Source organism: Dipodomys spectabilis, unplaced genomic scaffold (assembly GCF_019054845.1).
Source record: "Dipodomys spectabilis isolate Male_0828 unplaced genomic scaffold, ASM1905484v1 ptg000158l, whole genome shotgun sequence".
NCBI classification, from domain to species: domain Eukaryota; kingdom Metazoa; phylum Chordata; class Mammalia; order Rodentia; family Heteromyidae; genus Dipodomys; species Dipodomys spectabilis.
Window position 1 is genome coordinate 3,372,351 of NW_024870835.1, and position 18,164 is coordinate 3,390,514.

The 18,164-nt window shown below is 37.4% G+C and overlaps 1 protein-coding gene across 1 annotated transcript in view; it reads left to right on the top strand.

Annotated features, from left to right (window-relative positions):
• The window catches only part of Mllt3 (MLLT3 super elongation complex subunit), a 273,357-nt gene that overhangs the window by 161,488 nt on the left and 93,705 nt on the right, over positions 1–18,164 (top strand). Inside the window, exon 4 of the mRNA XM_042692938.1 lies at positions 9,377–9,520. Within this exon, the coding sequence (XP_042548872.1) occupies positions 9,377–9,520 (144 nt within the window). The remainder of the gene's footprint in view (positions 1–9,376; positions 9,521–18,164) is intronic.

Sequence of the window (18,164 nt, forward strand, 5' to 3'; positions counted from 1 at the left end):
CTTCCCTTTCTTTGTTTTACTCTCACAACTAGGGCTTATAGTTCATCTAGTGGAGGAAAGGTTATACCATAGAAAAAATCTAGACCTTTAAGCCCCAACATCTTGTCTCAAAGAAATTAGGGGACAGGCAGTTGTAAGAGGACTGATGGTTGTGGGTAGACTGCTCTTTGTCACCTAAGTGAATTTTACATTACACTGGCTTTAGTTTGGAAATGATGTGGTAGTTAAATTTTTATCTCTCCTTGTCATTGTCGTCCTCCTTCTCCTCCTGCACCTCTTCTCCTCATCTTCTTTTCTCTCTCTGTAAAATCTCTGCTCATTTTATCTTCCCAAACGCTAGATTTTAAAAGAGAGCAAATGAAAGATAGCAAGGCAGAACGTATTGTTTCTCAACTATGTTCATGTACGCAATTCAATCTCTTTGAAATGTATGTAAAAGAGTAACAGCAGCTTATAATGAAGACATATTAGGCAGTTGGACATGTGACTAAGACACATTCACTTTATGAAAGATTTTAGTTTCTTACAATATGAAGAAAGAAAGAGGTACAAAAAATGAGAATGCAAAGTAGACAATGAGAGTGAGAATTGTTTAATAGATTACCTGTTAAGTGTCCATTCATTTCCTCGTTTTAGGTTTTCTTTAAGATTTCATACTTACTAATAGTTACTAGTTACATAGTCGTGCAATGGAACATATACATTTCAATACTGGTAATATAAGTTTGGGATTTTCCTAAATGGCCATACATAGTGGCATTACAGAATACCACATAGTACTTAATGAACAAATCTCAAATGTTGATGATGATGGCTTAAGAGTTACATGAATAAATATCTATACACATATGTGTATATATGGTTGTAATGTTTAGTATGTTTTTTTAAACCACTGAAATGACTAGGTGCTTTGGAGATGTACCTGTAGGAAAAAAGCACATCAGAATGACAGCACAGGAATTCACAGGCATTGCTTTCCCAGGAAGGGGGAAGGAAGGGGAGAAGGAAAGCCACTGCACTCCCTCTCTCTACATAGATAGATAGATAGATAGATAGATAGATAGATAGATAGATAGATAGATAAACTGGCATGTATATGCATATCTATCTACCTAAAACTTTATATCTATTTATATCTTAAAAATAAATAAATTTGGTGGAAGCATTAACATCTATTAACATCTATTTAATGTCAGTAGAAGATCTATAAGTATAATATTTTTAAATACTTCTTTATGTTAGTAATTTTTGTGTTTGTGTGCTAGTCCTGGGGCCTGAACTCAGGGCCTGGGCACTGTCCCTGAGTTAGTTTTTTGTTTTTTTTTAATTTTTTTTCCTCAAGTCTAGCACTCTACTACTTGAGCTACAGCTCAGTTTCCAGTTTTTCAGTGGTTATTTGGAGATAAGAGTCTCACAAACTTTCCTGCTCAGGCTGGTTTCAATCTTCAGATCTCAGCCTCTTGAGTAGCTATGGCTACAGGCATGAGCCACTGGTACCTGGCCTTTGTTAGTAATTTTTTAGTTAAGAAATTCTTATTTTGGCCAGGTGCTGGTGGCTTACGCCTGTAATCCTAGCTACTCAGGAGGCTGAGATTTGAGGATCGAGGTTCAAAGCCAGCCCGGACAGGGAAGACCGTGAGAGTCCTATCTCCAATAAACCATTAGAAAACCAGAAGTGGCGCTGTGGTTCAAATGGTAGAATACTTGCCTTGAGCTGAAGAGCTGAGGGACAGTGCCCAGGCCCAGAGTTCAAGCCCCATGACCGACAAGAAAAAAAAAAAAGGAATTCTTGTTTTGTTGTTCCTGTTAATTTATTGGTTTAGAGTATTTTAGAAGCCAGATTTTTCTTTTTTTTTTTTTTTTTTGATTTAACTTTTATTATGGATAGATTGTTTTAAAACCCATATTGCATATTCAAATAAGGCAACAGAGCCAGATTTTTCTATATTCTACATTCTACCATATTCTGAGTTACATGTATTTTTTAAAAATGATTTTTATCACTGGGGACCAGTGGCTCACACCTGTAATTCTAGCTACTCAAGAGGCTGAAATCTGAGGATTTCATTTCAAAGCCAGTCTGGGCAGGAAAGTTCATGACTCTTTTTTTTTTTTTTTTTGGTTGGTCATGGGGCTTGAACTCTGGGCCTGGGTGCTGCCCCTGGGCTCTTCAGCTCAAGGAGAGCTCTCTACCACTTGAACCACAGTGCCACTTGCAGTTTTCTAGTGCTTGATGGGAAATAAGAGTCTCACAACTTTCCTGCCCGGGCTGGCTTTGAACCATGATCCTCAGATCTCAGCCTCCTGAGTAGCTAGGAATACAAGCGTGAGCCACTGGCGCCCGGCCTCATAAGACTCTTATCTTTAGTTAACTACCAAAAAGCTAGAAGTAGAGCTGTGGCTCAGTGGTAAAATGCTATACTTGAACATAAAATCTAAGAGACAGTGCCCAGGCCCCGAGTTCAAGCCTCAGTACTGGCACAATTTTTTAAAAAAATTTTTTGGATGTATGTTGAAGTGAACTCCAAGAAGTGGATTGTTCTGTTTATCATCATTTTTTTCTTTCCTTTTTTCTCAAGTTTATTCCTTTTTGTCTTTGTATTTGATTTTTGTATTCTTTGTCTTGTATATAAGTTTATTTGATTTGGAGAGGGGAAGGGGAAGCACAGAAACAGTGGGACAAAGGATGAACCAATTTAGCAGTGAAACCCCCTAGACATTATGTTAGAAATGAACTGTACAACTTGGAGGGGAGAGAAATCAGGAGGGGGAAAAACTGAGAGAGAATGAGGGAGGGGGTTATACTGTTCAAAAGGAAATATACTCATTACCTGACTTATGCAACTATAAACCCTCTGTACATCACCTTTACAATAAAATTTTTAATTTTTTTGTTTTTTATCATAGTAAGAACTTAACATGAGATCCATCTTAACAAATTTTAAATGTGCAATACATTATTGTTGACTATTGGTACAGTGTCATACAAATCTCTAGAATTTATTCACTAAGTAAAAATTAATACCTTTTGATTAATAACTTCCCATTTCTCCTTCACCTCAGCCTCTAGTAACTACCAGTCTAGTTTTTTATTTGGTGTATTTAGCTATGTCAGATATCTACTCTGAGTTGGGTCACCCTGGATCACCCTATCTCCCGTGACTGCCTTTTTTTCAGCAAATATCATGTTCTCAAAATCTAACTAGGTATAGTCATGATTCTTTTCTGGCTAAAATTACTGGTTTGTAAAAGTTAATAGCTCTAGGCTATTGCTCTGGCATGCTCCTTGAGTTTCTTTTAAGTATTTAACATTATATTTATTACAGCATTTTTTATATCTTGAAGAGTAAGTGTTCATGATACTAATAATTTACACAATGATGTTCAGAGTTTTCCTAGGCAATGAAAGAAAGAAGCCTAAAGAGTCCCACCTAATGCTGAGAGAGTCCTCATACTTCATAGGAAGGCCACTTTCCTGACCTGAGTTCCCCTCCTGTCTGTCCTGTGCTTGCCCTCCTGTGCTAATGAGCGTGTCTTCAAACTGCTCATTTATTTAAGCTGTCAGAGTCAAGAGGCTGGTAGAGTGTCAGTCTTTCTCTTGAGTTGTGTGTGTTTGTTCTGTCTTATTTTGTATTTGTGCTCAACAAAATCACCCTATCTGTGAGAATCATGTGTGTTTCAGAAACTCAAAACTAACAGACACTGAAATGTAATCGATGGTAGCACTTTAGATTTGAAAGGATCCCTACTTCTATATCTCAATATGCTCTTAGAAAAATAGTTCAGGCATGAATGTCAAGGACAAAGCATCTGCCTAGTGAGGAGAGTAATTTGATGATGCAAAATCAAATTTCTACTATAGTAAGCATATTAGTTTTATATACAGAGCAAATACATGCTTTCTTATTTGAACTTTGAAGAATCTTTCCTGGGGATCATAGCTTGACAAGAATATTAATGTCAACTCTATGAGAAAATATATAACGTTGGCTAGAACACAAATTTATGGATGCTTTTTCCTTACTCAAAAAGGAATCTTTACACGAAAATTGCACTAAGAGCACTTCTGCAGTCCTTATCCCTAGTTTTATTGAAAAGTGATTTTTTTGGTACTGTTAAGGATTTATAAAGTGATACTGCTATTCATTCTTGTTATGCTAGAAATTAGTTGTATTTGTCCAATGTACTTTTTCCTTAAAAAGTGTACAGGAAGGGTTAGGGTATGGCTCAGATAGTGCTCCTTCCTAACACAGTTTCTTACATGTGATATCTGGCAAGGAAAAGAACATAGAAAAAGGAAAAGAAAAAGAAAGAAAAAGTATACTTGAATACATTTTCTTCTAGCAGAAGTATATAGAATAAACTTAGAAGTTTTATTGCCTTGAATCCATTTAATGATTTTTAGCTATTGGAAATAGCCTTTCAGATTTTCTCATGTATTAGCATAGATAAACTATGTCAGTTTAGGAATTGGCAGAAGCATGATTATATCATATCTTAACATTTTTCTGTGGAATGTTTTTAATTTTAGTAATATGCCTAAGTAAGAATTTAAATATTTGAATACCACTCCATGATCATGATGAATGTCATACCTAATTTTTTGCTACCATGAACATTTGTATTCCATATGTGAATATTACAATGGTATTCTTAGAATTTCAGAGTCGTCCATCATTTGATTTTTAGTATGTTAATAGGTATTGCTGAAATGTCTAACAATAAGGCTTTCCCAATTTATATTCCCAATCCCCAAACAGAAAACTGCCCTCCTTTCTTGGTTAATTCTGAAGCTGCATTGACTATTTCACCATTTAAGGGGAGATAAGACAAAATTATAATTCAATGTGATAATTACATCTATAGAGGAAGGCAGTAAAAGAGATGTCAAATTCAGACAATACCAGGAAAGTTAGGAAGACTTTCCATAGATGTTAGTGTTTTATTTATTTATAGTGTTTTTCTGTTTTATTATTTATAGTGTTTTTCTGTTTATGTGGTACTGAGGAATTGAACCCAAGGTTTCATGCCTGCTAGGCAAACACTCTACCACTAAGCCACCTTCCCAGCCCATGAGTAAAATGTGCAATAAGAAACAGACAATGGGGGCTGGGAAGGTGGCTCAGTGGTAGAGTGCTTGTCTTGCATGCATGAGGCCCTGGGTTGTATTCCTCAGCACCACATAAGCAGAAAAAGCTGGAAGGGTGTTATGGCTCAAGTAGTAGAGCGGTAGCTTTGAGCTGAAGTGCTGAGGGACAGCGCCCAGGCCCAGAGTTTAGGCCCCATGGCTGACAAAAAAAGAAAGAAAGAAAGAAAGGAAGAAAGAAACAGACAAAGGAAGAACTATGCTGGGAGAGAAAATCTTTCAGACATAAGAAGCCCTATGTGAAAGGCACAATGAATGAGATGATATGAAGTATGGGGAAGCTGAAGGTGATTCTGAATTATGGAAGGAGAGAACATAGAGAACAAATGTTGGGCATTTACCCAAACAATCACAAACAAGACCATACTAAAGCTACCAGCACAACTATGTTTATTGCAACATTATTTACAATAGCTAAGATATGGAACCAACCCAGATGCCCCTCAGTGAATGAATGGATCAAGAAGATATGATATATATATATATATATACACACACACACACACACACACACACACACACACACACACACATATGGGATGGTAGGGGAAAAAAGAAAGGAGGGGGTAGCTATGCTCCATAGGAAATGTACTCATTATCTTATTCATGTAACTGTAACCCCTCTGTACAGTATATATATACTTGCATATATATCAGATATATACGTACATATATATACATACATATATATGTATGTACATATATACGCACATATACATCTTTTATATATATCAGAAAGAATGGCATTACTCCATTTGTTAGGAAATGGAAAGACTTGGAAAAAATTATATTAAGTGAAGTAAGCCAAGCCCAAAGAAACATAGGTTCCATGGTTTCCTTTATTTGCAATAACAAGTATATGTCTAGGAAAAGCAAAAAAGGTCAAAAGCTATGTACATATGACCATATAAGATGATGTTAAGTGAAATGAACCCCTATATGGAGACACAAGAGATTTTATCTTTCTTGTTGTTTTTAATGTATTTATAATGTACCATGTCATTTTTTTTGTTTCTTTTATATGTTCTTTCCCCATGGTATAACCTCCATTTTCACTGTTTTTGATTTTGTTGCCCTGAATCTTGTATATACATTTTTCTAATTTGGGGAGGGGAAGGGAAATAACAAAATGCGGAAATAAAGATACAGATTGACCCATTGTAACAATGAGATGTACAAGACACTATGTATTTTTACAATAAAAGTATATACAAAAAAGAAAAAAAAATGAAGATCCAGTGATAGTGTGATCTAGAAAAAAAAGAAAATGAACCTTACAACTTGGGGTGGGGAGGGAGGAGTCAGGGAGGTGAGGAGGGAAGGGAAAATTAAAAAATAAAAAACACTTTTTACAATAAAATATATATTAAAAATAAAAACTGTTTTACAATAAAAATATATATTAAAATAACACTTTTTACAATAAAATATATATTAAAAATAAAAACACTATTTTTGCAATAAAAATATATATTAAAAATAAATATTGTACAGAGGGGTTACAGTTACATGAGTAAGGCAATGAGTACATTTCCTATTGAGCATTGTTACCCCCTCCTTTGTTTTTTTCCCTACCATTCCTTCCCTCCTCACCTCCCCAACTCTGCCCTCCCTGTGTACAGTATTTTTACAATAAAAAAATATTTAAAAGAAAGAGAACAAATGAAATGCAGAAAAGAAGGTCAAAGATAATACTGTTATTTCAAGGAAGAGGGATCATGTTATAGTGATGACCCTTTAGAGGCTTTTAAAAAGTATTAGTGAAAAGACATCTGATAGTTGTGCTAGCAAAATCATTCTCTTGTTATTATGTTAAGTAGACTGAAGCAGGTTCAAACACATAGAGCCCAGGGAGGTGAAAATCTGAGCTATGGTAATGTCCACAGAGACTAGAGGATAGGGGTAGATCTGATAGTTCCATGGAAGAATATTCAGTAGCACTGGGAGAAAATCAGAGTGTGGTGAATGGATCATGACTTTGATGTACTTTAACCTGGGTAAGCAATTAGGGTTGTTGCTTGCTAAGATAGAGAGTATGAAAGAAACATAAGTAATGTATGAGTTACATGTTGCTATAGATCAACCTCTGAAACACATACATGTGACAATAGCATTTGACATGCGTTGGCAATACCAGTAGATATTACTGTCGTGGAGGTGAGATTGATTCCCAGTGCGTGGGAAACTGTGGACAAATCAAGGACATCCAAGGTTTGGTGAAGAAAGAAGAGAAGGAATGGTCAGTTAAATCCAGAAGAGAATAGAATCCTGAAAGAATGAGGGGTAGCAGCAGGATTCATGCCAGAGTGGGAGAAAAAAGCAAACAAGGGAATAAGTGGTGACTACGATTTGGGAAGATTTGAATGAGATAGAAACCATGAATTTCTAATAGGTTATGCCTACATTCTGACAGTTTTAAGTGCAAAGACTTTTGAGCCACTTTTTTTCATTATGTATTAGTAATACAACACCAGAACAGTATACAGCTGCCTTGGTGGTGAACAGTGGGGATTAAATGCCATTAATATTATGCCATATTAGTTATCTTTGGCATCTGCAATCTTCATGTCACCATGGGGTGGATAAAAATTAGTGTGTAGAGAACAATAAATACACAATGGTTTAAGAGCTGAATCTAGGTATCATGAAATTCGAATTATTGTGTTCTGTTGGATAGAATGTTGTTTTGTCCTTGTTCGTTTTTTCTTTCTCCTTTTTGGTGATATTAGGGTTTGAACTAAGAGCTGTAGGCTTGCTAAGCAGGTGCTTTTATCATTTAAGCCACGCTCTTAACCCTGTCTTTTTTGCTTTACTTAATTTTTAGATGGAGCCTTGTGATTTTCCTGGGATTGACCTTAGACCCCAATCCCTCCTGTGTTTCTGGGATCATAGGTACATACACTACATTTACTAGTTGAGATGGGCATCTCACTAGCTTTTTGCCCAGGCTTTCCTCTAACCACAATCTTCCAGATCTCTATCTCCCAAGTAGTTGGGATTATAAACTAGAGCCAATATGTCTGGGGCTATCCTCATTCTTTCTTCAGGAAAATATTCAGCATACAGACATTATACATTATATGTTAGCTTATTACAGGCAGCAAAATACTTGTTAGGGCTATAGTGATGATTCAAACATTACTTCTACTTTCAATAATTCTGTGTTACAGTAGAGTAAGTGGAGACATGAAGATCATCAGTCTAAGATGCAGCAGGGATAAGAGTGATCATACGTACAGGAGAAATGAGGCCATGGAAGTTGGAACTGGGCTTCAGTGAAGGCTTCCTGAAGTCAAGCCTGAGTGAAGTGGGTGATAAGTGTCTAGGGAAAGCTGGAGGTGGCAGTGGTAGTCTGGAGGTAGAAAATGAACGGTAATATATGCAAGGTTGAAATCCAGACTTGACCTAAAGCAAATGGCGGTAGTGTGTCACTGGACCAGGGATGGACAAAAGGGATGAGGAGGGACAAGAAGACAAGAGTCAGATCAGGAAGACCCAGGTAGCATTCAAGTAAGATTAGGTATTTATGCTAATGGCCATTGGAAGCTGCCCAGCTATCACAGATGATAGATTTTGCTTTCCATAGATAGTATTCAAGAGTGGAAGACCTAATAGAGGAGTAAGTTTATGATAGTTTGGACAGTAAGTAAGAGTGTATAGACGAGGAGTTCAAGAAAGACTTAAGAGAGAGGATGGTTGCCTGCAGTCAGTGCTGGGTGTAGAGCATGAGGTGGGAGGAGGAAGGAAATTGGTGGCTGTGTAGGCTGTGATGCTCCACTTAAGAGATCAAGGAGAAGGTAATGAGGTTTTTCTTTTTGGTTTTTCCTAACACAAGAAACTAATTTATTATATATCTCCATTTTGTTTTGTATATAATCATGTAATCAGGGCTCTTTCAGTTTCCAGGATTGCTTTGACATTACAGCTGTTAAATTTTGTCTATTCCTTATGATGATTAATCTTTGCTTAACAATTTCTATTTTAAGCTCAGGGACAGTGCCCAGCACCTGAGTGCAAGCCTCGGGACTGGCACCAAAAAAAAAGGAATATAAATAGAAACAAATTTGTATTGTTATTTCAAAGATTTGATTGGAACACTGTGTATATATGTATGGAAATATCATAATGACCCCCCCAGAACAATTAATAGATGCTAGTAAAATGCCTTTCAAAAGAAAAAAAATTCTATTTTTGTCTACTTGTTTTCTGTCTTACTTTCTTAACTTCTAGGAAGAACCTAAGAAAGTCCGCTTTGATTATGACTTATTCCTGCATCTTGAAGGCCATCCACCAGTGAATCACCTCCGCTGTGAAAAACTAACTTTCAACAACCCCACAGAGGACTTTCGAAGAAAGTTGCTGAAGGCAGGAGGGGTAAGTGGCTCTTTTGTGAAAAGCCTTACTATAAAAACCTACTTGCTAGTGTGTTAGAATGTTTACTAATGTTTTGGAGGAGATAAAAAAGGCAAAGCTACTTAATGGTTTCAGATAAAAAGGTCAGCAAACAATAATATTTGAAGTGGGTATGAGAGTCTAAAATAACATGGTTGATTAAAGCAGCCTTCAGATCTAAGCAGTTCCAATTTATTTTGATAAAGCCCAAAATAAATGAGAAATAAACTATCCTCAGTTCAAAAAAGAATAATGTCTGGACTTTGTTATCTTATTTTATAGAAACTTTTAAGAAAAGTTAAAGGTCATAATAATGATGTAAAAAGGAGTAACTCTTAGCATGATATTGAGCATAATTAATAGGAAAACGCTCATAAAACTTTTTATATCATTTGGATATACATTTTTGTTTTTTGAATTGTATTGAGGTAAAAAGAAGATACTTTTTAAGGATAATGATAACCGCGGGCAGGTCGTTTTTGCCCATGTGGTTAAATAAGTTGGGAGAAGATTTTAAGTGGAGTTTCTTGCCAGTGTGAACATGTAGAATGATTTCTTGCTGTGAATTCAGCTATAATGACAGACACTGCCCATGTTCAAACACTGTGCAACCGTCCTCACTTTAGATGAACTTGTTGTTGTTTATCTTATGTGGGCAATTCAGAGTGGGTCTAAGTTTGAGATTAGCTTTTTGTATAGTTTCATATTCATTAAATTAATGATCATCTGCTTTAAGAAAATGTAATCTAGGATGATGCCCTATGTTACTAGTAACCTGTACTTGGGGGCCTTATAGGCAAGAATTGGGTACTACGTGGTACAGAAAACCTCTCCTTTTATAGATTCATGGACATTTACTTTGAGAACCTCTGGGATGCCCTAGAGCCTGTCATGAGGAAATTGTCCATAGATAGAATTATGTGAGCACTTCATGTTACATGGGCCCTGTTTCTTCTCAGGTCCTGTTTTGCCAAGTGTTTTTTCCCTGAATGGCTGATGGCTTTTGAAACTCGGACATACTTTTTCTGTGTCTATTTCTTCATTGCAGCAGCATGTCAGCACTGAGGTTATTGGTGGACCAGCTCCAGGAATGACCCACCCCTTCGGGTGCTCTGTGAGGAGATGCATCTTCCTGATGAAATGGGCTTCTACAACACAACTTATTTAACATTAAGAACATATTACACAATGGTTTAGGAAGCTATTTTTAAAAACAACCTTGTTTTATTCCCTTAACACAGTGTGGATGCTACCTATTTTTATGGTGATGTCCTTAACAACATTTTAAATCTTAGTCGCCCTCATCATTCTCCTTTTCAGGAGGGTGGCACGTGTGCTTCTGATTATCCTTCATCGATATATGGTTTGGTAGTAATTGGAATATGGAAATTCTGGCGCTTGAATACATCAGGCTTCTGTGAAATATGATAAAGATTGCAAGAAAAACTTTTTTAAAACAACCACCTAGTTGCAAAGAATTCTGGGTTGCTTGTGAGCAGTAGAGGAGGCAGAGGTCAGTGATAATGGGGAGTAGGCCAGCACTGCCTCCTGATAAGGTCGTTCCTTCATTTTGTCTTTGGCTCCACTCTGTCTTTATCTCAAAATGATGCTCCTTGACTTCTAACTTTCTTTCTCTGTGTCTCTTTAAGTGCTTTGTAGCCCATAGGTAATTTTCCTAGTAGACTTTGATTGTGTCTTGACAACTCTAATGTTAAAAATGAGAAAGATAGCTGGGAGCCAATAGCTCACGCCTGTAATCCTAGTTACTCAGGAGGCTGAGATCTGAGGATCGATGTTTAAAACCAGCTGAGGCAGAAAAGTCTGTAAGACTCTTCTCTCCAATAAAACACTCAGACAAAGCCCAAAGGGGTGTTGTGGCTCAAGTGGTAGAGTGCTAGACTTGAGCACAAATGGGACAATGCCCAGGCTCTCAGTTCAAGCCCCGGAACTGGCAGAAATAAATGGGAAAGATTCCAAATGAACATTATTTGACATGTGTTTCAAGTTCTTTAGAAGACAGATGGTAGTGAATTTCAAAGTGAAATAAAAGTCCACTCAAAATCATATTGTTCCCATTTCATATGGGAAAGTTACTTTCTATGTTAAAAAACAATAGGTTGTTGATGTGTGTGTGTGTGTGTGTGTGTGTGTGTGTGTGTGTGTGTGTGTGTATGAATGTGTGTGTGTATTTTTGTCAGCTGTGGGGCTTGAACTCAGGGCCTGGGCAGTGTCCCTGAGCTCTTTTGCTCAAGCCTAGTGCTCTACCACTTTGAGCCATAATTCTACTTCTTGGTTTCTGGTGGTTAATTGGAGATCAGTGTCTCAGAGACTTTCCTGCCCAGGCTGGTTTTGAACTATGATCCTCACATCTCAGCCTCCTGAGTGGCTAGGATAACAGATGTGAGCCATTGGTGCCCAGCAGTGTATATCATTTTTAACCAGACATTTAAGCATGCATGGATCATCGTTTTGGTTTAATGTAGCTAGTGTTGCTACTGACTCGAGCCATTTTGCTTTTATTAGACATCTATTCATGACTGTATCTCTTCAAATAAATGTTTTTTGGGGAAAGACTGAGTTTTGGGGCTCTGTTTTGCTTATTTCTTTATATGTGTGACAAGATGAATATATTTTACTTTTCAAGGAAAATAAATGAACCCTTCTTCATATATACTGGGTGTAATTATTACACATAGCTTGAGGCATGAGTAGAGTACACTTAATGTTGACTGTATTTCCTTTTCTTTTACTTTCTTTTAAACCAAAAGTATGAAATACTACTAAAAATTGAACTTGCCTTTTCTAGCCATCACAAAGGAGGTTTTTAAAGCTGGAAGCATCTTAGAAAAAAAATGCTTTCAGCTGTTAGAAAAGAAAAAAAAGAATTCCAAAGAACTTTTTGCCAGCAGAATTTTTTTTTTTTTTTTTTTGAACTCTGGGCCTGGGCGCTGTCCCTCAGCTCTTCAGCTCAAGGCTAGCGTGTTACCACTTGAGCCACTGTGCCACTTCCAGTTTTCTCTCACGGACTTTCCTGCCTGGGCTGGCTTTGAACTGCGATTCTCAGATCTCAGCCACCTGAGTAGCTAGGATTTACAGGCGTGAGCCCCTGGCGCCCAGATTGCCAGAAGAATCTTGAGAAGCAGATTTTTTTTTCTACTTTACAATGTGTAAACTATAGCTGTATGACAATTTTTTTCTCCCACTGGCTTTTTTAATGTCATAACCACTTTTATTTAGAAAAGAAATCTTGCTGTATTTCCCCTTTGTAGGGAAGGTACCATGTGGTGTTTGTCTAGTGAATAATTCCTTAGTATTAAGTTTGTCTTCAAAAGAATACAGTTTTTGTGGGTTAGGTACATTTGTATTTAAGCATTATTTTCTGAAGCTATTGAAATGCAGGATAATTTCTTTTCCAGGAACCTCATGGTAATTTCCTCTTAAGTTAGAGATGTCATTGGAGTTTGCTGAGGAAATTGTGGATTTGGTTTAAGATCTCACCTATCAGGACTCAATAAGGAGAGAGGGTAGGGATCAAAATGGAAAGGAGCAATTTGAGGTTTTTGTTTTTGTTTGTTGTTGGTCGTGAGGCTTGAACTCTGGGCTTGGGTGCTGTCCCTTAGCTCTTTAGCTCAAGGCTAGCACTCTACCAGAGCCACTTCTGGATTTTTTCTGTTTATGTGGTGCTGAGGAATTGAACTCAGGGCCTCATGCATGCAAGGCAAACACTCCACCAATGAGCCACCTTCCCAGCCCAGCAATTTGAATTTTTTAAAGAATTATATTAATTATTATATATACTTATTGTTCTATGTATTTTTAACGATTACTATTTTTACCTATTATTAAGTGAGGATCATATATTTTGAGATCATATATTTTGATTGGCAGAAGGGTTAGGACCAAGTGAGTGAATGATAAACTTATGATGTTGTGATTTGCTATTTGCTTTTGAATTTTAAGCAAAGGACCAAGCACATCTCCATTCCACTAATATATTTCTGTTTATTTCCCATTTGAAGATGAAGTGATGGTTCCCTTTGGAACAGTAATTCTCAAATTGCGCTGATCATCACACCAGGATTAGAGGGTTAGTGACTACACTCCATGAGGACTTTCTTTCTAGTCACTGACCACCTGATTCATAGTATCTGGAATTCATACTGAAGAGCATGGGAAGGTTTGCTCTTCTTTACTCCAGATCATTAGGTTGAAAAGACTATGAACTTTACTTTTGGTTATTAGCAAAGCAAAGAGGATATGTTAGTTAGTACATATGACTATAACTTGTTATTGTAAATTGTCTCTGCAGATCTGGTTAAGAGGGAGTGCAATACAATTGGTAAAGACTTAAACTCAGGCAGACTTAGTTCAAAACCTTCTCTCTGTTGTTTTCTAACTGGATTGCCCCAGAAGAGTGATTGCAATGTACCAAATCTAAGTTTATCCTCCATGGAGTAGATGTGACAGTTCTCCTTATAGGGAATGCATGACCCCTCTTATGCACAGGATGGACCAATCACTCAGTGCCATGGGTCTTTGCTTGGTGGTTTACAACAGATCCTTGCTTATCCTTATGCCAATCACTTAAGTATAGAGTGAAAAGTTTTGCTATTTAGTGTCAGCTATTCAACATTTATTCACAGGAGTGGCTAGCCCATTGATGCACTTGTGTGCATCTGTAGGCTTAGCCCATAGTGTCTTTCTTCAAGGAGTTTACAATTTGGAGACTATTAAAAAGTGTAACTTAAGGTTTATTTAGACTATCACTTTTTAAGATTTAAGTTTAGCAATTCTTACCATTACCTTTAATTATAAAATTTTAGCATATTAATTAAAAGCTTTTGAAAGATATAAAGAGTTTCACATGCATTATACACAGCATCCTGTGCTGCTATCCAAAAATAGCTTGAGCAGGGGCTGAGAAGTTGGCTCAGTGGTAGAGTGCTTGCCTTGCATGCCTGAGGCCCTGGGTTGGATTCCTCAGCACCACATAAGCAAAAAGAAAAAAGCCGGAAGTTGCTCTGTGGCTCAAGTGGTAGAGCACTAGCCTTGAGCTGAAGAGCTGAGGGACAGCGTTTAGGCCCAGAGTTCAGGCCCCACGACTGGACCAAAAAAAAAAAAAAAAAAAAGCTTGAGTAATCATCTTTTAGGCAATGGAGTTTATTTTATAGCTGCTTTCATCTTTTGGCCTAGAAATCAAGTAGTTTGTTCTATTTGTGACCCACCTCCCTTCTTCTCTCCCTCCCCCCCCTCCCTTCTTCCTTCCTTTCTTTCTTCCCTCCTTCCTCCCTCCCTCCCCCCCTCCCTGCTCTTTTCTTCCCTTTCCCCTTCTCTCAATTTAACAGGGCAAAGACTAAACATGTTGTTCCGTCTATTTCTGAATGACTGGCAAGCAGTTAATTTTGAGGACTGAAAATTAAAACTAACCACAGCAGTTGTTAAAGACAGGGTTTCTATAGGCAGAAATCCAATTCTGTTCAGACACCACCTGTTTCAATAGGACATTTCAGACACCCATTTGGCAAGAATTGCTAGAGACATGGGGAACAAGCTTGCATTCTGTATTCAGTCTGCAGCATAATGTAGCCCTGTTTTTCAGAGTTATCGTTACATTTGTATATGATCAGTTTTTGCAAGAAATAAATGAGATTTTTTTTTCTAAAACATTGTTCATTACAAAGTAAAATTTGTGTGCATGGTGCACCTCCAAGAAGAGGTTTTGGACATTAAAGGGCCAAAAATATCTTAGAATAATGACCCTTCACCAGTGCAGCTATGGTGTACCAACTGAACATGGCAGTATATTGCAAGAATCTAGAATAAACCTGATTAGGATTATGTAATGTTTTGTTTATAGTTAGTAATTCCTGATTTCTGAGCCATCTAGGAGTATGTCCTGTCCCCCCCCCCCCACACACACACTTAAGTTTTTGAATAAGTAATACGCCATATGAGATGATACACAGTGAGATTTCCTCTAGGCCACCAATAACACTGAAACAAAAACCTTGTCCATGGTTGACCATTTCTATAAGAGAAATTACTAGAATAGAATTATGATCGCCTCCTCCTTTCCTCTTCCCCTCCTTTCTTCCTGCCCTCCCCCCCTTCCCCCCCCACCCCAGTCTTATGGGGGAAATAGCATTTCATTTTTAATTCACATTTCTCTTCTGAGTGATGATGAACAAGTTTTCATATATTTAAAAAGTCATTTTCATTTCCTCACAAAGACCACATTTTAGTGTATTTTAAATTGGAAATATTCTCAGTGTTTCAGTTTCAACTTAAATTTATGGGTACTCTTCCCACAGACTTAGATTTGGAAAGGTTACAAAAAGATACGGAAGCCTGTTTAACCAAGCTCTGTGTTTTCGGGCTTTCTTCGATATATCACACGTTATGTTCTTAGGAACTGATTTGTCAAGACTTTGGCTTCTAAAAATATAAGTGGCTTTTGTGGCAAACTCATCTTGACAGTGCCCATAAATGGGTAGCTGTCTGCTTATTTTAAAAATGACTCAAAGAAAATAATACACAGAGATTATTTTAGTGGGTGGCACTAGACAGCTTCATTGGATTTTTGAATATTTGCTTTGGAACAAGCATGCTATTTTTGTTATTTTCTGGTATATATCATCCTGTAATTGTCTGCCTTGAAAGATAAAAGAATGCTGCTGTTTTTCTCAGGCACTGATAAAAGGTGATTTATTTAAATAAATGTAAGATCAGGCAGGCTACCTCCTTCCTTTGGTGGTTTCTCAGAAGTTAATTATCTACTGTATCAGGAATTTATTCCTCCTTTCTATACTTTTGGCTGCCTCTTTCCTAATTCTGAAAAATTAAATTATAAAAGTGGAATATATGTCAAAATTGTGAGCCTTAATTCCAAAAGTAACACTGATCTCTTAAGACCTCTCAGTGAAAGTGTGGTCATGATAGAAGTAAGCTGTTTGTTTTTTTTTAAATGTCATTCAATATAGTTGGTGGTTTTATGGTTTAATGTTTTCTGAAGCCAAGACAAGTTGATTGCATGACAGTTACAGATTTTAGAAATACACATCAAAAAACAACTTTTCTGCCTTTCTTTCCTCCCAGCTACATGCTTACTTATTAAGTGAAAATCAGAGGTACCCTTGTCACTCAATTCAAAGCTCCAGTACTTCCCCTGCATAAATCAAGGAAGGGCTAACGCAAAAGAAAGGAGGCAGGTAGATGCCCATGGGGTATGCTATGGGAAGTTCTGTGTTAGCCATTGTTTTTGTCTTCATTTTCTTTCCTCAGGACTCTGAGAGAAGCAATTTAGCTGACTATACCTAGGAAGCTCTTAGTGTAAGAGCTTTATTTTACTTATGGAAGGATCTTTAAAGGTTATGATATCTGAAAGAAAGCCACTATTCACCCCTGCCTTTCCCGCCCCCAGTACCTAGTACCTCCTGGTACTAAGAGGGGGCTTGAACTCATGGCCAGTTTTGTGTGGCTTTCTCACTCATAGCTTATACTCTACCACTTGAGTCACACCTCTATCTTGACATTTTGCTGATTAATTGGAGGTGGAATATCATGGACTTTTCTGACACAGTGGTCCTTGAACCATGATCCTCTAGAATTACAGGTGTGACCCACTGGCAAGGAGCTCAGTTCTTCTTCTTCTTCTTTTTTTTTTTTAAACCAGTGTTGGGGCTTGAACTCAGGGCCTGGGAACTGTCCCTGAGTTCCTTTTGCTCAAGGCTAACATTCTACTATTTTTTTGAGCCCAGTTCCACTTCTGGCTTTTTGGGGGTTAATTGGATATGAGTCTCACAGACTTTCCTGAGGGATGGCTTTGAACCAAGTTCCTCAGCTCTCAGCCTCCTGAGTATCTAGGATTATAGGTGTGAGTCATTTGTGTCCAGCCTACTTCTTGTTCCTTTTTAGGTGCAAAAAAAAATTAAAACAGAATGGTTGGCTCAGCTTCTCTCTCCTTCCTTAGCCCACGTAGTTTTTTGTTTTATTTTGTTTTGTCAGAAGGGTTTGAGTGCAGGGCTTGGTTCTTGCTAAATAGGTGCTTTCAACTGGAGCCAAACCTCCATCCCCTTTATGTTTTTGAACTGTTTTTCACATAGGATCTCGCTTTTGCACGGGATTGGATTTAGAGCATAATACTCCAGCCTGTGATCTTCATTGGGTAACTGGGATCACAGATGGGCAAGATCATGCCCAGCTTTTTGGTTGAGGTGTTGGGTCTTGCTAACATTTTGCCTGGGCTAACCTTTAACCAAAATCTTCCTGATCTTCCCCTCATAGAGTAGCTGGGCTTGCAGACATGAACCATCTCAACCAGTATGACTCAGGTATGTGCTTTATGCACTTGTCTCTAAGCTGCATACAGGGGAGAATAATGAAAGGGGTGATATAAAGTGGTATACTTATAAACTGATTTGTTGAATGCAGATCCCTTCGTACAACTACTTAAAGGTAATAAAAATCTAATTTTAAAAAGTTGCATATAAAGTGTATCTCATAATTAGGTTTGTTCTCTTGTGGTAAGGGAGTTGCTTATGAGAGCAACTATCCTCACCAGATATATTTTTTTTAGGTCTTATACTCTATAATATTAGCTAATGGGAAATTTGGGGGTACAAGATGA